At 44.3% G+C, this 20,415-nt stretch overlaps 1 protein-coding gene across 1 annotated transcript; it reads right to left on the bottom strand.

Moving 5' to 3' along the window:
- Window positions 1–52: 52 nt before the first annotated feature.
- LOC118504348 lies at window positions 53–18,458 on the bottom strand. Its single transcript, XM_036038716.1, has 7 exons — window positions 18,195–18,458; window positions 17,577–17,754; window positions 16,079–16,192; window positions 14,051–14,210; window positions 12,832–12,914; window positions 4,884–5,054; window positions 53–1,053 (listed from the first exon to the last, which is right to left on the bottom strand). The coding sequence occupies exons 2-7, from the start codon at window positions 17,686–17,688 to the stop codon at window positions 242–244; spliced, it is 1,452 nt and encodes a 483-aa protein (XP_035894609.1). The 5' UTR covers window positions 17,689–17,754; window positions 18,195–18,458; the 3' UTR covers window positions 53–241.
- Between the last annotated feature and the right edge of the window lie 1,957 nt (window positions 18,459–20,415).

Genomic DNA, 20,415 nt, shown 5'->3' with positions numbered 1-20,415 from the left:
CGTGTGATCGTCCGGGACATGTTTAACATGTTAGTAAAGAGAAAAGATCTTGAAAGCATTAAGAATCGAATAAAATCGAAATTGAAATCTTTTTTGCTATCTTATCCTGCTTTACGGCATACGACATCGTTTTTGTCAATATATTTCCAAAACACAATAATTTTAAACATATGACAATAAGTAATTCTGTGTTAAAGCTATTCTTCCAATGCGGTTCCATTAAAACTCCCGCGAACTCCCTCTACCGTCGATTGCGCGTGAGCTTAGGAACCGTGAAGAATCTGGTCGAAATTTTGTTCCCAACTTTAGAAGACGGCTGTAGGTTCCCCTGGGAGATACCATGTGCAGCAAGGAATCGGATACAATCTTCAGTTTCCTTTTCCCGGCGGCTGTCTTCGTTGTCATCCCTATCTGTATACTCCACTGACGACGGAGACACCCCCCGAGTGGCACTTCCGGTGGCGGGTGATGCTGCATGCTGTGTCCCGTCTTCCGAATCGTGCGATTTCTTTGATGTTGTTGACTGCTGTTGACTCTTTGCCGTCGCTTTTCCCAAACCACCGATGGGAAAAAAGTCGCGGTCCCGAAACCGAGCACTTCCGCTCATAAACGCAACCTTCATGTTACGGCGTCCCTTCCGGGGCCGTACGGGAATATTGATGGAATTCAGACGAAGCGTAACCTTTCGCCGCACCGATGCGGCAGGTCTTGCAGCTGGTCCATCGCCCGGGTGCGGTTTGGTCGATGCCGATTGAATCGGAATGCGAATCTGCTCGCTACGGTAACGGATGTGGCCTGCTAGAATTGGAGGTAGAGCGTCACGAATATCGTAGCGGCCGGGTGGCGGACGGAAGAATGGCTCGCGGCAGTACTGGTCGTACGTGTACCAGCAACAGGCTGCTCGATGGGAAATCTTTTTTCCACCCGTTTCTTGGGCGCGTGTTTGCTGCTCTGGATGGTAGTGTCCGGGACCGGGAGCGTTCGGATCTCGACGACAAACCGTGAGTTCAGATATGGCCAGACGCAGTGTTGGACGGTCGCTCATACGATCACCTGTGCAGGAAGAGGATTTTGGATTAGATCCTGGGAGATTTCATTATGCGAATGGGAGTCCGATGATGTCAGTGTTGCCAACGAACGGTTATCAGATTTAACTACACATTATTCACATCAATGTTTTGCGATATGAGAACCATGATTGTGATATATTTCAACTTTTTGAATTGCGCAACATTTTCACATCTTTCTAACACTATTTCGAAATGTTGTGTATTGTACCTGGCACAAATACAGGAAAACAACAATCCTCTCTCCATCAAAAATTCAAAATCACTTTGCATTTTTTTCCTTTGTGGTCTGTAAGGAACAGTTCAGCCTCATAAATCAACATTTGTGTCGTAAGATTTGACATAAAGCGTAACACTTGCACTCCCAGGAACCGCGCAGGGCCAAATAATCCCGCTCACGTCAACGAGCCACACCATTACGGGATCACGTCCTCCCCGGCATTCGACGGATACGGGGAATGCAAATTAAGGGTACAACGGTCCGTTGGCAATGATGATGTTTTGCCGGTTTTCTCTGCCATTTTTTTCTTACAACCGATGCTGATTGGTGGCTTGGTTTTGTTTGGTTTCGTTATTTGGTATACCGTCCAGAAACTTATAGCAAATAGTCGCGTTTTTTTGATAGAAGTTTAGTTTATTTCTTACATGGCAACAACTCACTAAGAATAGTGTTCCATCACTCAAAAAATATATATATGTTGTATGTAAGCCATCCTTCTTAGAGTAATCCTCTTACAGATGTGCAACGTACAAAAAATATGAAACGTACTCATGAAATATGATTACTTTTTCATAATTTTCACCCAAAAAAAAAGCAACGATATCTTACTTGAAACCATTCATGCACATATGCACCGAAGCAAAAAGCAAGCGGAAAGATAAAGCAAATCCATCTGGCGTCTTCCTGGCTGCCAAAAAGCGACCGAATCCCAAATCCCGAACAGCGAGCGAAGTGGCTGTAGCTAATGTACTTTAGGATCAAATTTTCCAAAAATCTTCGGATGAAGAAATGGTGAGAACCCCGTAACCCAGGGCTAAGTGCCCGAAATATATGTACATTTAGTATTCTGATGTGTGAAGCTACCGGAAGCCGAACGTGCATATAGTAAGTCAGCTGGCAGCAGTCACTTAGCGCGCCCGGCGTCCGGGCGAATGACTGGAATTGTAATGATTTCCAATTTATTTGCATTCACACTAGAGATCCCATCCCGCGCGTCCTGGTACCCCTAGCGGCGAGAGCGAAGTGTTAATCTTACGAAAGCTATGGATCAGTGTGGAAGCAGCAAAAAAGCGTTAAGGAATTGTTGGAAGCATAAATCATAGTCCCGTACGATGGATTAACCTTTTGAATGCTTATACGAATTGGTAAAAAAAAACTGCACTATTGGAAATAAGTATAACGACAGGTGAAGACTTCCTGATATATGACCAACCTGTTTGTATCATTTTATACAACTTTGTTAGAGATTTAATCCTATTCACTATGAGCGTACATTGTGGCAAGGAGATTCTACATAGAATCAATCGACTTATCCGGGAGTTTCAAAATTTTTTATCCTCATTCATTATCCACCGTACACGGAACAGGTGATTGTCAAGGTACCCGCAAACAGCAGAGCAAAAACCAAAAAAACTAAAATTATTAATATAATTTATATGAAAACAGCCGAGATTATGCATTTACTGTACGACTAACAACTGGTCTGGAGTGGTCTGATGGCCGAGGCGATATTGGTGCCGGTCTTCACCCAACAGGACTGTGGATCGAATCCAATCTAGATGGCACAAGGATGCTTTGGATGAAATTCCAAAGAGTGAGAATCCTGCTCATTCGTGCTTAGAGCTTAAACGTGGGAAAATATGGTATATCGATGGAGGCGCCCAGTATTTCATGAATTAATCTTAGAGCCATAGAATAAATCACAAGGCATAAAGTTAGTGAAATTTAATAAATAACTGACTCATGTCCTTTTAACTTATTGCACTTATTCCACTGGTGTGTAATAATAAGTATACAACGTGTTTTTAGTGAAAAATTAAACCAATACAAGAATAAAAGCTAAACGAAACGGCATAGTAGTTCCCACTAAACCATAATAAAAGCACGAAAAATAAACTTAACAAAGATGGAATAAAGTTTTGTTTTTTCCATCCCGAAGCAAAAACAAAAATCCGGAAAGCTCTCCGGTTAGGAGGTTCCGTAGTGTAAACAGTGCTAAGACACAACAACATCACGGGTCGGCACAATCGACATGGTTTAATTTCAAAGGCCCGCTTCATCCGCTTACTATTCATCCCATCAACTTCGCTCGTACATCATCCGCATCCGGGTATGTTTTATTTGCCAAGACTCTTTCCATCCCGCCCTACCGCATATCCCCTCCTGTCACTTCTGTCACTCCGGCTATTTAATCCATTTCACAGTCCTGCGAGATGCAGGGTGATCGCTGGCGAAACCTCTCCCTGTTGCTATGGGAGTCTCCGTCCACTTTTTTTTGTGTGCTCTCTACCAGTCTCAAGCGCAAGGAACGCATAAAGGATCCGGCAGTGCCACGGTTTGGAGCACGCTTTTCAATAGATTCAATGATGTGTATACATTTGATGCATATGAGTGTGTGTGTGTGCACGTGTGTGGTGTAACGCACCAGTTACACTCCCGTCCCGTATTACAAACGGGACGAAAACGAGGATCACGACCGCACAGCGTTCTGGTTCCTCTGTAACGTTACTTACTAAACACGAGAAATACTTTCATATTCATACTGCTTTGGCTATAAATCAAGACTCGGGAAAGGATCCCGTTTTACGTGTGTGTGTGTGTATGTCCTTTTTCCTTCTCCTTTCTTTCCCACGGAGTTCACGCTTCTATCACCAATATAAACACCCATCCAATTTGGTGTTCCTCGCTTCGGTCATGGTCCACTGCCCGGTGTTGATGGTTTGCTCGACTTTCCGATTTAGCATTTGCCATTTTTCCATACGTTTCCTTTTTTTTGCCACAGCCCAACAGAAGCTTACCGCCCACCCATCCACGTCCAAACATCCTTTTTGGTGGGAGGGTGCATTCTTCTTTTACGTTTACATCCGTTTATCGCACGTCTACCTATAGAGCTTGGGCTTCAACAGTCCAACCCCGCCATATGACCCACCTTACCCGGGTTACAACGCTATCTGAAAGAGGCTTTAGAGCCGAGAAACCATCATCGACATTGATGTCAATATCGTGTGTCACATAAAGCGGCGTCAGTTTATGTCTCGCACGGTGTGTGTTCGGGTTGGGTTTTATGTTTATTTAAAGCACTGTTTGTATTTTATCGGTTTTAGGTGACTGGCGAAGAGAAAACTGGTGTGCTGCATTAGCCAGCGAAAGTGGCCCATAAAAGGACTGGTGGTCTGGCCTTAAAAAAAAAAAAAACAAAACAGGAATGTAAATATAAATGCGAAAGCTTTAGGCACCGGCCGCGAGAATATGAATTCATAAGCAATGCGTCACATATGAATGTGTCTAGGAAAGGTTACTGACCTGACACCGTTAGATTATGAGATAAAAAGTAACCCACTACCACCAAAAAGGAAAACCAGTGCAGTAAGCACTCTATGTGTTTCGTAAGGAAGTTGTCACCTGTGCAGTGGTGTTGGATACGAAACAAAATAAAATGAAAAAAAAACAGCACGCCCACCTTCACCAATAGTGGCACAAAACGTGAGCATCGTGAATAAAAATTTCTGAAATACAATCTGCTTGCAACCTCACAACCACAGTGGAACCGTGGAACCGAAAACCCAAAAACCAAGCTGTGCATAAATAGTACTTACCGGGTCGTATTTTACCGACAAAGTATTTGCTCGGATGCAATAACTTATTCATCTCCGCCGGTAGGTGAATTGCGCTGATCGTGTCCGGGTGTCCAATGACCGACTCGGTGCCATCAGAGGTGCTAAACTTTTGGTACAGCGATGGTCCCGCACTTCGCTGCCGGGAATGGCCTGGTGTCGTCCGGTGCGGCAAGCAGAGAGCAAAGGAACGAGTAAGTGCATCGGATGAAAATTAAAGATGGAAGACAAAAGCGAATAAATAACCCTATTAGGCAATTATAGGTGTGTGTGTGTGTGTGATGGTGTTTCGTTTCGTAAAATTACAGTTGCATAATCCTTTTGCATTGGAGGATTATAACGCATTATGGGGGTGGGTGGGTGTGAACAGGCAAAAAATCAATCCTATCCGTCCGTTGAAGCGTGGAAGGGTATTTATAGCGAAAACCCAATTAACTATTCATTGACCCAGTATCGATACTGGTGCAGCAAGTGCAACCCAACGATACTGGTTGCTCTGTAACCGGCGTCTAAAGTACGTACATTGTCCGTGTGTGCATGTGTGCGCATATGTGTGTTGAGCTGCTTATGGCATAATCCTGCGATGCTGAGATTATTCAGCAGATAACAATGTGATGTTTGTTAACAAATTGGATACAGCGACAAGGAAGCTGTTTGTTGTTGTACCTGGGGTGTTCGGTAGCTAAATTCTAACTCTAGCTAAACTTGTTAGTGGGGCTTTTTAACTATAAATTTTATGAGGCAGATGTAGTCTACCTTTTTTATACTTCTTTGTGGTCTGTTTTTGACTTTTTGTGGAAGCTCATGGATTTTGGAACAACAAACAAACAAACAAAGAATAATATGATATAAAAAATGTCTTAATTTAGTGGAATGGCAGGCCAGAACCTCCCAAGAATATGGAAAACAAGGAAAAAAGTTTGGAAGAGCAGAACAATTATTTTGCGCCTCAGTGATTACTGTACTGTACTACTCAATACTGTATAAGCTGGCTAGAGAATACTGTATAAGCTTGAAAATTGCATTATGAGAGTATTAAACAGTTTTAAGTTTTTTTATGTTTGTAGAATATTATCACTGGTTGGGAGTGATTTTTGTGATATCAGAAGGACGTTAAAGAGTTGTAGTGTTGCGCGCTCGACTTACAATTTCATACTGTTTATTCACTGGTCCGGTTACAAGTTCATCCTATTGGTCAAGTCACTTTCCCCTTAATTCACTTCTAAGTTCGTTCGTGTGCGTCAATTTATACTATCTGCTTATAGTGTTGTTCCTTTACCATATTTCGTGTAATAATTAATATTTCATGCATTTTCTACATTCCGGCCACCAAAAGAGAATTCTTTTCAATTTCTGCAAATTCGTTGTTTTTCTTCATGTAACATGCTAACCAATATCCTATTCGCTAATATATACGTAATTGACGTTTCGCTTGGGTCGGTATCAGTGTTTGGTTACATTATTAGTGCACCATGTGGTTACACAAATCCCTCGTTTGTATCGATTGGTCGTGGTAACAAAGCTAAACGATTAGCTGCTCTAACAATTTGTTTCCCCCCTGCCGTACGTAGCGTAACTACACGCACGACACCATCCTTGCCCGGGTGCAGCGCCGTAATGCGCCCCATTGGCCAAACAGTCGGGTGAAGATTATCTTCCTTGATTATAACCAGCTGATTGATCTCCAGCTTAACCGGTGCGTTGTTAATGTGTTTGGCTCGGGCTTGGAGTTGTTGGATGTATTCCGGATACCATCGGGACCAGATCGTTTGCACGTGCCTCTGCACGAGTTGGTACTCCTTGAGTCGGTTGGTCGGAAGGTGTCGTATGTCAACATCCGGGATTGCTTGCATGTTGCTGCCGATTAGAAAATGACTTGGGGTTAATGGTTCTAAATCGCAAGGATCATCGGATAAAGGGGTCAAAGGACGGGAATTTAAACATTGCTCCACCTGAGCAATAAGTATAAGCATACTTTCTTGGGCGATACTTGTTATACTTATCGTGCGTAAAATGTGTTTTTTAGCCGACTTGACTGCCGCTTCCCATAATCCGCCGAAGTGAGGGGCCCTTGGGGGAATGAACTTCCATTCCATTTCGTTGGACGAACACCAATTGATGATAGACCGGCGATCGTCATCGTTCTTCTTCAGCATTTCGTACACGCGATGCAGCTCGTGGGCAGCTCCCTTAAACGTTGTCGCGTTGTCGGAGTGTAACTCGCACACCTTGCCTCGGCGTGCCACAAAACGACGTAGTGCTGCCAGAAATGCCGTAGTAGTTAAATCACTCACTAGCTCGATGTGTACGGCTCTAGTCGCGAAGCAAACAAAGATTGCGATGTACGCCTTCGTCGGACTCCGATTGCGGACGGGTGATTTCAGCATAAACGGCCCGCAGTAGTCCACTCCACTGATCGAGAAAGGTCTGGTCGGTGATACTCTCGACGTTGGTAGGTCAGCAACACTTTGTTTCACGAGAGTCGGCTTGTTTTTGAAACAAACGTGACACCGGTGGTAAACAGCCTTAACGAGATTCCTCCCACCAATCAACCAGAATCTTTGACGAAGTGTTGCTAATAACAGTTGCGGTCCAGCATGCAACAGTTGAAGATGATACGCCACTGCCAATAACACCGATAGTGGGTGCTTCGCCGAGAGAATCGCTGGATGTCGTCCTTCTTCTGGAAGATCAGCATTTCCGAGCCGGCCACCGACGCGTAACACACCAGTATTGTCGATGTACGGTGACAACCACTTCAGCTTCGATTTGTCGGAAACATGCTTCTCTTGAGCTAAAACCTTTAGCTCCTCCGCGAACGAATCCCTTTGGGCTAAATGGCATAACTTCAGTTCGGCCCGACGTAGTTCCGTGGCTGTAAGCGGTGGAACACTCTTCTCCTCGATGTGTGGCGCATCCTTGCAGCTTACTCTCGATGATTTGTTGGCTCCCTTGATGCACTCCATGAAGCGTAAACAATAAGCTACAACTCGTCTCAGCCTGTAGTATGATGAGTATCGCTCGAACAGTTTGTCACGGAACTCACACCTCGTAGAAACTGTGACAATCCGTGACGCCGTCGCCCGTTCTTCGATGACACCGTCATTCTCCTTCACTGCTGGTGGATGATTTGGCCATGCATCATGACTGTAAGCCAACCAACGAGGCCCATGCCACCAACGTTCACAATTAAGCAGCTCCTCCGGCTTCAGACCCCGTGATATGTCGTCTGCTGGATTATCACAACCAGGAACGTGACGCCACTCAGCTATCCGCGTTTCTTCCTGTATCTGCGCCACTCGGTTGGCGACAAATGGTTTCCATCGACGTGGTGGAGAATCCAGCCAATACATTACCGTCATTGAATCGGTCCAACAAAAAGCCATCGTAGATGCCGGTAACGTTCGACTCACCTTCTGGAACAGTTGGGTTGCTAATCGTGCGGCGCACAATTCCAACCTGGCGATCGAGTGCGTATTCGCCAATGAAACCACTTTCGACTTCGCTGCTAACAATTGCACCGTCACAATGTTGTCCGTCGATTCTGCGCGTACATAACAGCAAGCACCATATGCACTTTGTGACGCATCAGCGAAGACGTGCAATTGCAAGCTGACCGTTGTAGGTTGGGAGATAAAACGTGGCACTCTTAATTCGCGTAGCGAATATAACGTTGAATGAAAGCTTCTCCACTCTTGTTGAAGCTCACCGGGCAGTGCACGTTCCCAATCCCAAGCCTTTCCATTCTCCTTCAAACTCCACAAACGTTGTAGAAAGACTTTCGCGATGATGATTGTCGGACCCAACAAACCAAGTGGGTCGAATATGCTTGCCGTGTACGACAAGATCAAGCTTCTCGTTAATACTTCAGCTGGTTGTGGAAGGCCAACCTTGAAGGAAAACGAATCGTTGGCGGGTTCCCAAACCAGCCCCAGCGTCGAAACAGCTTGACCATCCTTCCACTCGTGCATTGATTGAATCGCAAGATCTTCACGTGGGACATCTAGAAGCGATTCTGGAACGTTAGATGCCCACTTTTTCAATGCGAAACCAGCTGAATCGAGCATTGCGGTGATTTGCTTTCGCACTTCTACTGCTTCGTTAAGGTCAGTCGCTCCTGTTAGTAGATCGTCGACGTAAAAATCACGTAACACGGGATCAACTGCCTTCGGGAATTGATCTTTGTGGTCATGCGCAACCTGCTGGAGCGTTCTAGTGGCGAGGAATGGAGCTGACGCCGTGCCGTAAGTAACGGTATTCAGCTCGTAGGTCGATATCGGATCCAGGGGGCTCTTTCGGTACCTGATACGTAGCAGATTCCGATCGATGATGTTGTGGAGAATTTGCCGGTACATTTTCTCCACATCGGCCACTAATGCGATTGCGTAGGACCTGAATCGCAATATAATCGTTAGTAGATCTTCCTGGACAATTGGGCCAACTAGTAACGTATCGTTTAAGGAGTATCCCGAGCTCGTTTTACAGGACGCGTCAAACACGACCCGTACTTTTGTGGATGTACTCGATTCCTTCACCACCGCATGGTGCGGAATATAACAATGCGGAACACTATCATCCACTGGTTCGGTAAGTTTTCGCATGTGACCAAGTTCCTCGTACTCTTGCATGAAACGCTTATATTCCATCTCCATTTCAGGGTTGATCTTCAATCGCCGCTCCACAGCCATCAGTCGTCGATCCGCAATCTCCTTTGATGAACCCAATACTATATCTGCTCTGGGATTACGAGGCAGACAAACGATGTAACGACCATGGTGATCACGCGTTGTAGTGGCAGCATAATGCTTCTCACAAGCATCTTCCTCAAGCGAGAGAGCGGGTCCCTCTAGATTGGTCTCATTCTCCCAAAACCGTTGCAGCAATGTATCGAGAGACTCATGTCTCCTAATTGAGTGGCACGAAACAGGACTAGCGACTGAAATGTGGGAAGTATTCCCAGCAACTGTCCACCCAAACGGAGTCTCAACCAACCAAGGACCGCCTTTGACCAGTAACTGCTTCTTTCCGGTATGCCAATCCCAATATGCGTCACTCCCAATGATCACATCAACTCTTGAAGGAAGGTTAAAGGCAGGATCAGCCAACGGAACGTCAGGGAATTTCCAACCAGCAACATCGATTGGGGCAGTCGGTATCTCAGCACAAGGGGAGTTCACTATCAGGAACTCAAGTGGCGACGAAAATGGCGCTGACTTTGACTGCACCGTTGCGATGATCGAACCCTTGGCTTGCTGAACACCCTCACCGATACCTGTCAATGCAACGTTGATCTTTGTACGACGTGTCAGCAGCTTCCGCGCTAGGGATTCGGACACGATATTGCACATGGATCCTGAATCCAACAACGCTCGTGCTTCATGCCGAATGCCATGGTCATCGACTAACCAGAGAACCACCGTTTCGAGAACCACAATTTCATTGCTCGAACCTACGTTCATGGTTACCTGTGGCGGTGAATCGTCGTGCAACATGCTGTGATGACGTGCGTTGCACTTGTTGCAACGGAAGACGGAATTGCACGACCGTACCTGATGATTCGGGTTCAAACAGTTGAAGCATAGTTTATGCTTCGCAATCACTTCACGCCGGAACTTTACGTCTCCTTTGCAGAACTTCGGGCAGCTTCGTAGATGGTGTGGCTCTGCACACTCTAATGGACAGGATGCGTAGGATGTGCTGCTAGCTGGCTTCCGCGTTGACACTGAATTGCTCACGTATCTAACCTTTCCTCCCATTCTTCTTTCTCCACAGGCCACCGGCGTTTGTTTCGATTCAGATATCTTCGCTAACGTTTGGGACGAACGAAGGATTCGGATTCTATCCTGCAGGAAATCGATTAGATCTGAATACTTATCCTTGGAGCTGGCCGATGAATGCTTTTCCCAAGCTAGGATGGTTGATGAATCCAATTTGAAGAACAGCAATGTGGTGAGGGGAGTGTCCCAGTTGTCAACCGGTTCCTTCAGCTTTCTTAAACCGTTCACGTGCCGCGTGAACTCGTCCACAAGCTGCGCCAATTCATCCACAGATCCTTCATGCATCGCGGGAAGGTGATGCAATGTTCGATAATAATCACGGACTAACATGCGCGGGTTATCATACCGTTTCAGCAGCGCGGCCCAGGTGGTCGCATAGTTGTCCGCGGTCAATGTGGTATGCTCGAACAGCAGCGCCGCCTCACTCTTCAATGATGACAACAGATACTGAAGTTTCAGTATCGAAGGTATATCTGCTGACGAATCGATCATTGCCACGAAGCGATCACGAAACGTGAGCCACTTCGTCGTATCACCGTCGAACGTGGGGAGATCGATTTTCGGTAACCGCACATTAATTGATCCGAAATTACCCGTTGAGTTCAGGCTAGAATTGGCTTGCAAAATCGACGCGTTGAGAGGATTGGCTTCACACGGTTGCTTTTGCAACAAAAATCCTTTCACCTTTCGGTACACACTGTCCATTTCACATCGCTCTTGCAGCAAAGCTTCTAACGCTTCGGGAGATTCTTCCAATTCCTCCAGTTTTGCTACCGCGTTCAAATAATCTTGAACATGCCGTTCTAGCTGATCCAAGCACACTGGTATTTCACCCACATCACTTTCACTATAATCGTTTTTAAATTGTTCAATGTTCTTCACAAGCATTTGCGCTTGGCGCTTTTTTAATTGCGCGGCTTTGATTTTCTTCTCCATTTTCTACGTTGCTTCACTAACACACACGTAAAATGAACAAAGTTCAATGTTCTGCACTTCACTAACACTTAATACAGACGATGTAACGTTCACTTTGAATTTGATTCGAAATTGTTCACAACCTGCTGCGTTGCATGCAAGTTTCGTTAGAATACGATAGGAGTGATGGCCGTTAAAATGGAACCACGCTTCGCAATGGCGTAGATTTCCGATGACGCTAAGCTACGCGGGACGCTAAGCTTTGCCTGTTGCCTTAAGTTGATGCGTAACAACAACTTTCACTCCAGTAAGTCGATTTGAATAAATCGCAACACAACTCACGAGAAAACAAACGAACATACAAGGGTTCACGTGCACGTAATGACCTTTCACAGCAATTCGCGCCAATATGCGGAGCAAGACAGCGAACTGTTCGTTTCCTCACAAACACAGAGATGATTCACGTCACTGTGTACGGTAATTAACGTAGTGAATTTTTTCCGAAATCACTAAACCGACTTCACCAGATCCGGTTCGAAGGACCAAAAATGTAGAATATTATCACTGGTTGGGAGTGATTTTTGTGATATCAGAAGGACGTTAAAGAGTTGTAGTGTTGCGCGCTCGACTTACAATTTCATACTGTTTATTCACTGGTCCGGTTACAAGTTCATCCTATTGGTCAAGTCACTTTCCCCTTAATTCACTTCTAAGTTCGTTCGTGTGCGTCAATTTATACTATCTGCTTATAGTGTTGTTCCTTTACCATATTTCGTGTAATAATTAATATTTCATGCATTTTCTACAATGTTTGTCCAAAATTTTCTTTTTTTCCTGTTTTACGTTCGTATAATAAAAAGCCATGTTCAAATTTTTTTCTATCCGATAGTTTAAATTATCACATTTGATTATACATGTTTACATCAATGTTTTTATATTATGAAACTTAATAAATGTCATCTTGTTTCAACAACGAAAATCAAACACTCGTATTCATAACCTAACAAAAGCAATAAAAAATAATAAGGACACCTTCAAATCATTTTCCGATTTTACACCTGCTCGTCTATCTTATCCTTTCACCGGTTAAATAAACTGAATGAAGAATTGGCCGGAAATCCAAACCCTAGAGAGAGTGGTTTAGCGAAACCGAACTACCATCTATTGACACGTACACACATACATATTCTAGCCTACAGGGTAGAAACCCCTGTACGGTAGGGAGAGATACAACCTACCTTCAGTGGAGTGGCCCTGTCGGCCCTTCGCTGGACCTGTTGATCGGTTAGCCAAATCGGCAATACTTCCACCTAATCGATATCTGCCGCAAAATTCACCACCGTCACCACCGTCACCATCATCAGCATTATCGTCATCGCGTTTCGTCGTCATCGTCGGCGGACACAGGTAAGCCCATGCCAGATAAGCAGGAAACGGATGCGATGGCAACAACCCCACAAAAAAAGGATAAACCGGAAGAGAGAAAGTGAGAACGACGGGGGTTTACCAAAAAAGAAGGCATTGATATAAAATTTTAGAAACGAGGATGGCCCACTCCCATTCGACGCTCTTGCTGAGGCACTTAAAGGAGCAAAGCTTGTGTTCTCCATTTTTTTCCGCTGAAAGAAAGATCTAGGAAGAATGTTAAAAGCAGTAAAGGAAACCAGTATATGGGTTTTGTGAGTGCGTGTGAAGGCGGCTGCTCTAAAAGGCAGCTTTCCCAAAGAAGCAGACCGGAAAGCCAGAATCGAAACGCAATCGGATCCGATCGGATCAAGGTGATAAACATTAGCACACGGTAAGCGCCCATAGGACATGAGGAAACACGGCGGTGTGAATCGAGAGGGGGAGAAAAACGTTAACAAAAGTGGCCTATCCGCCCAAACGAGATGGAAAATTGGTCGTTTCGGGTGTGCCAGGTGCGTGCCGGGAAAGATGATGGATATCGATTCGGCGAACCGGGCCGGCACGTGGGAAGGTGGTGGTGGGGGTTGTGAAAAGATAAATTTCATTTCTGATTCTCCATAACACATGGCTCTTCCGCCTCATCGATATCTTCTCACCCTTGTTTAAAGCATTCGTATCCAACCACCCCTTTTGCTTTCGTCGGTTGAGTAGAGACGTTTCTTTTATGGTGAAAATTCAACACCCCCCACTACCGTACGCCGAAATTGAGCCGGGATGTAGGGAGAGGCAGTGAAAGTAGGTCTCCTTTTTGCACGTTCGGTCTGCTCTCACATCTCAAGTCGCGTTGTGATAAAAATGCTCAATAGAACATAAATGGTAATAAAAAGGGAAAATTTAGATAAATTTGATTGAGTGCCGCACGTGAGAAGCCTAAGAACGGTGGCGAACGTTGGGTGGCTTTTGTGAGCTTCATATTTATTGTAAACTGCATAAATTAGACGAAGACGTAAGGTTGGGCGGGAAGTCACGGGGTGAGAAGTGATAGCTTACCTGCCCGGTGGTAGGGACCACTGCTTGCGCCCATCACGAAGCGGTTTAGGACAGTCGGGCCATCCGACACGGTGCGCATTACATCGACGTCGTACGCGACCTAGAACGCGCAATTCGGATTGACTAATTTTAAACGACTTCTCTTTAGGCCGGAATGTGCCTGTAATAAGATGGAGTGTGAGCGTCATGGTAGTTAATGAATCAAGCTGATGGGTGAATTACAATCGCAATAAGAGACATAGAAACGCTATGAATATTAATGCTTTCTTGAAATTGGGATAACAGACATTTGTCTGTCTACCTGCGATACAAATATTTGTTGCTAATTGGTTTTAATATTTGGAGCATTTAAAATAACAGAGAAATGAGTTAAAAGTTAATTAATTTGCGATCAAATAACAGAACTACTTAACTTCATTTCAATAACTCACAACCATGTGTTGCAATTCGTTTTATGGGCAATCCATCTCAGAGCTGCTCCAGTTAGCGTTTCTAAGCAATAAACTCTTCCAAACAACTTTCGACATCATTCTCTTCTTCACTGTCGTGTTTTCAACTTAGAACACAACACTTCACCATCAGGTAAAACTATATACGGTGGCGGTTCGGGAAACTTTGCCATGAGAATGAGAACAGCACAGCAAAAGTGCATCTCAGCCAGTTGTTTCGCCAATTAGCTGTTTTATGGCTGGTTGTTAGCTTATCTTGCTGGCTTAGTGTTTATGTTTTTATGTTTGCTTTGTATGAAACGGGCCTGGCCGCAACATTGGGCGTATCTTGTTATTGTGGAGCAGTAGTAGAGATCGTAAAAAAGGGAAATTGTCACTAAAATCCCACCAAATGACCGTTTCAATCGATCCCATACGTTTGATAAGGTGGATTGGTTCCTATCGAATGTGGCTCAATAAGACATTTGGGAGCAACATAAATGGACCAACTGCTCACAACGGATGGACACAAGGAAATAATAAATAAGATCATAAAAAATGTGCTTCCCACAGGAAAGGTTTCGAATGTTTAAATCGTGAAGTTAGAACATGAGGGCCCAATTTGTACTATTTGTGTGTTATAAATCTCACAATCTAATATTATTAGTGAAGAATATTATTCTTCTAATTAATGTAAAAGGAGTAAAAGTGAAACTTAATTTCAATGTACTTATTTTAAATTTTAATTTTTTTATTAATCACACTACACCAAAAGCTCTAGAATGCAAACAGCATCAGGAATGCCATCATCAAAGAAAACAAACCCATTGCTTCGGATAAAGCAAAACCAAGGATGGCATATGAGAAAATTTGCTGTTTTTGTGGGGGATTCCGAGCGTACCCAAGGATGAGCGCCCCAAACACCGTTCCAATTCCGAGCCCGGATCCTCCAACGCCGATCGTTGCCAAGCTGGCCCCCACGAACTTGGCTGCCGTATCAACATCGCGTCGTGGGCAGGACGTCATAAGGTGTCGCTTGTAGGTGTTTGGCACCTCGGCAAGGCCAAAGGAATTCATCATCGCTACCGAACGGTACCATAGAAAGGTATTTCGTTTGTTGTGGACGACCATACCATTGTTGGGATGTTTCTGTGATAAGGGTTGAAGCTGCAGGCTCATGCTTTTTCTATTTGTTGCTTTTGGCAGTAGAGAATCTGCAAAGTTATCGCAGAAAGTTTATAAATTAACAGTAGTTGCAGAGGTTCTGCCAAAAAATAAAAAAAAATGTAAAGTTTAACATTAATCGAATACAGAGCAACGCTAAAAACAAGCCCGGAAACTTTATTATATATAAATTTATAATAATAAACTTTTTATAGAAAGACCCATGGAGGCGCCTGGTGTTTCAGTTATAACGACAACGATCTTCACACGATCGTACGTCACAAGTATAAAATGAAACAAGTAATTTTCAAAACACACATTTGTTTAAAGTAATTTTACGTTCAAAAGGGTGCAGACTACGACACGATTTGATCACAACCACAAATAATAAAAACAGAAGAAAGAAATTGTTTAACAAAGTTTACTCTCCACTTACCTTTCGTTAATTCTTTGACGTGATATTTCGCCATCCTTTGTAGCAGAGCGGTCCTTTCCTTTAAACATTGCTGTTGTGTAGATTTTTCCACCCGAGTTGAATGAACGTTCAGTTCTTGGAATGTAAAAAAGAAATAATGTTATTAGAAGATTAGTTTTCCTCGAAGCTCATTGTGCGAAATGAGGCACACATTTGAAGAGTCTAATTTGTTCCTCCGTCTAAGGGACCGTCCGCCCGGCACTAACGTGGGCGGAACAGATCAACTTTTAAAAACAGAAATAATGTGATTTGCCTTTGAAACGAAATTTGAGATAACTCAAACATCCCGGCAGCGCAAAACCATGGCAAAACATCAGCCAGCCTACGACGGCAGAGGGGGAGATTTTGGTGGGCATCGCAACGAAATCGTTAGACCGAAAGCAGGTCTTGGCAAGTGGAAAATTATTTTGAAACGAACGGCCGGCAAAGAAAACGAAGATGTGCAATAAAAGTTTCGCCACATTTTCATCCGCCACTTGGTAACCGAAGTAACTTGGTCCCATCCAAACTGGTGTACACCTTTGGCAAGCGAGTCCAGAAATGTAATGACAAACATAGCTGATAGGCAAATTGTACCATCCTGAGTCGCACGGAGTTGCTCGTTGTTGCTGATCTATCTCTCTTTTCGTAGTTACTATCTTTTCCCCGTAAAGCCACACACTTTGCAGTCACCAGTTAGGGAACGAGATTCGATTGTTTCGATACAACCACCACCTTGGAAGGGGTTCGGCAACCGGAATCAGCACCAGAAAAAGCGCAACTAAGGCCGTAAATGAGAAAAACAAACTTTCTCTTCATGATCATCCTTTCGGCACGGAAAGCGGTTAACCGTTTCCTTCGTCTTCTGCACGGGAAAAATCATCCAGAAAATCACGATTCTCTGTGGGATGATAGTTTCCGGTGAGGGTTTCGGCGGTGTTGGACAGGGCCGGAGAATCGTTATCGAATCCACCGGTGCAGCCCAACCGGGCGGTTTCCAACACATTTTAACGCTTAATGTTTTCTCCCCTTGTTTTGGGACGCCTCTCTATGTGTGTGTGTGTTTGTGTTGCCATTGATTCACCTTATGCCAACAACGACCACTCGTCCACCCACGAACCTTTGCCAATCTTTATCGCCATTCCATCCCCAAATTTTTCCACTTCCGACCAGATTGCTTTCCCATCGTTTCCGGCGTTAGGTACGCTTTCTTGGTTTTCCTTGAGCGAAGTTCTCCCTTACCAGTGCTTGGGAGTGCGGTGTCGGACTGTTCCGAAAGTGAGATTGCAAATGGTGTTGCATCGCTGGGTGTTGGGTGGTTTGAACGGCCAAATCGAACCCCACCGTCTCTAACAGGAAGTCGAGTCCGATACACTGTGCTGCCGGGATGGGCATTTCGGGGCAGATGGGATATATGAACACCTATCTCAGCGACTACCGTATATATCTATCTAGGAGCTAGTATAATTTTCACACTAACTTTGGCACAGAAACAGCGGCAGATTGTACCGGGCCGGGGCAAATATTTGCTTCGAAATCGTTTCACTATCAATAAAATGAACGGACCTGGTGGATGCCATCGTTTTCCGCATCGTTTTCTGCACCGGCGTTCGTCTACCTGTTTCGGTTCGGTTCGGGATTCGAATGTTTGGGGCGTGCTGGTAGGAAATGAAAGAAACGCAAGTTAATAATAAGATAGATTACGGTGGGGAATGGATTTTCCTTGCTAGACAAGCTGCTAAGCAGGATAGCGTGTCCGGTACGTTTCCCTAGCAACGGTACGGTTGGCGATGGTTTCCATCCGGCAAATATCTTAATCTGAGGAACCATAGTTCCTCACAAGATGATATTCCAGTCCGTGGTTGATAGATTATAGACGAAGTGAAATGGAAGGAAGGATTTGTGCTTCGGTTATCTTTGTTTTTTTTTGCTCCTTAGAAAGGGCACAATTTATGGATTTCCCTTTCGATCGTAGACCGTATTATTGCTTTGTTTTTATTTTCGCAATTGAACCACCATTGCAAAACGGAACTTGATAGCGCTATGAAGTTTGGGATGAAGTGAAACTTACGAACTCGTTGAACGGAAACGCACTTACCTGGGCCGGCGTTGTACGTGGCTCGGAGCAAATATTGTGCTATCAGAAGTGTAATAGATTGTCAATTTGGAAGTTTACTTGCGTGCAGACCAGACCGGTTACTGATGGTGATGATGTTTCGTTTCTAGGCGTTCAATTGATTCCTTGCAAGATTGTCTGCAATCTATGGTGAGGGAGAAATTTTATAGAACCGTCAGCTACTCGCTCCCCGGCTACTGCACGAACGAATAAAATGAACGTTTTCAGCACCTGCGGGAAAACGATAGCTAAGAGTCGATGGTATCTATGATGCCCGCAGCCAATGCAACACACATCACTAACCCATGGCTGGTAGGGATAGTTTGGTCATAGCCGGTGACTAGCAAGAAAGTGTTCAGCGGTAAAGACAATCCTGCAAGCCGATTGGTTGGGCACAATAAAATGAACAAAAAAAACGAACAACGGGGCTTGGAGAGAGGTGAGTGCGTGGTAAAGGGTTTTGGAAAATTTTCTGTTTTATATACCGTTGTTAGTTTATTTTTTTCATCATTCCACAAACTTTGTCACTCTCGCGCCGTCGCACACACACTCACTTCATTGGATGATCATTGTCTGTAGGTGACCGTAGTTCGCTGGTGGAATTGAGTGTTGAGATACAATTGAGATTGGTACAAAATTGAAAAGTTTATGTCCCAAATAAAGGGTAGCCTGAAGGCATTACGAAGGGTAGACTGGAAGGAAGAGGCGCTAAAGTTATATATTGTAGATACTTTTTCGTCATAATCTGAATTGTGAGTTTACTGATCCGTCAAAGAGAATGGGTTTGTTTTAAACTACATCCAGAGTGAGGAAATGAAAAATTCAGTGCAATATGTTCAGGGGCTTGTAGTATACTTTCAATTTCTTTCTTGGTATTTATTTCCGTGCACAATAGTTTAATCTTTTTTTAATTCATTGTAAGAGAACTACCATACCGTACCATACCAGTTTATTAAGGACATTCCCTTTTTCTTTCCTTGTTTTCTATATGCTTCCTGTAATATTACCTTATTGCTAAACAAATTATTGATACATCTTTCGTTTTTGAAATTTTGGAATTAATTACTAATTTTATCTTCTTCTTCCTTAGCACTACAAGCTTGATAGGTCTCGGCCTGCCATTTCTGGCTTTCTGTTACTTGATTTTATCCTTAGCAAAGTAATCAGCCCTACGTACGGGGAGGCGGTCTGGATGGGATTTGAACCTCGGTCGTGCCTTGTGAAAACCGGCACCGATGCTAAACTATTTGTAACATTGACTTCTTTTTTTAATTTCAACGGATGAAAGTACTGACTTCTGTTCCATTCGTAGAATATTGTTACTAAAGTTCCGCTGCTGCCATAACCATTTCCGCAAGAATCTATAGTTAAGTGGTTCCTTAGAATCCAGTAAATTTTTATGGTACTTCCAAGAATCAATCTGCTTACAAACACTTTCCATCGTAAATGAGTTATAAATGAGTCAGAAATGAGTTATTGCGCTGGAAAAACAATCATCCGAGCAGGAGCGCTACTTTCCGCGATAGTATGATTATGGGAAGAAGAGAAAAGAACACCAGAATCAAAGTAATAAGTTTATCGATAGCTTTCAAACCATAAGCGCGGCTTGGCAAGTATATTGGCTGCAACTTTCCGCTTATCAAAAAATCAATTCCATCCTGACGGGTGGGCGTCCAGAGATAACTTAACCATTACGACGGATTTCCTCCATCGTTCCTGCCAGCGAGGTCGCATCGCCTAAAGTGCCGTTATTAGCTACATCAGTCGCAGTGAAAGTTACGCAACTTTCCAGCCAGAAGCAGGGCCCCGGCCGGCTTCACCGCCCACGGACCGATTAACTCCCGGCTAACCGACAACATAAGCTGACCGTCCAAAACTCGGTCGGCTGCGGTGAACCAATCAAACAGACAAACTGTACGTTACCAGTGGTGACCAACAACAGCTAAATTTGCCCTCAACTTGGTACCACCCCATCGCCCAACCCCTCTCCCTCCCGAAACCAATAATCCAAATTGACCGACCGAACGATCGTGGTCCGTGGGGCAAAGTGACGGCTCAACGTTGTGCACCGTGTGTGAGTACCCGGCAGCTAGCTGGCGCATCAGTTTTTCCATTAGCCACTAGCGAGCATCGGTTTTGGTGCCTCGTTGACGGCACGTGGGTGAAAATGAGCTCCGGTTGTCGCATCGCCTTTGCTGGGAGA

The sequence above is a fragment of the Anopheles stephensi genome, chromosome 2 (assembly GCF_013141755.1).
Source record: "Anopheles stephensi strain Indian chromosome 2, UCI_ANSTEP_V1.0, whole genome shotgun sequence".
NCBI classification, from domain to species: domain Eukaryota; kingdom Metazoa; phylum Arthropoda; class Insecta; order Diptera; family Culicidae; genus Anopheles; species Anopheles stephensi.
Note: the sequence above shows the minus strand (reverse complement) of the source record. Positions and strands in the feature narration are given on the sequence as shown.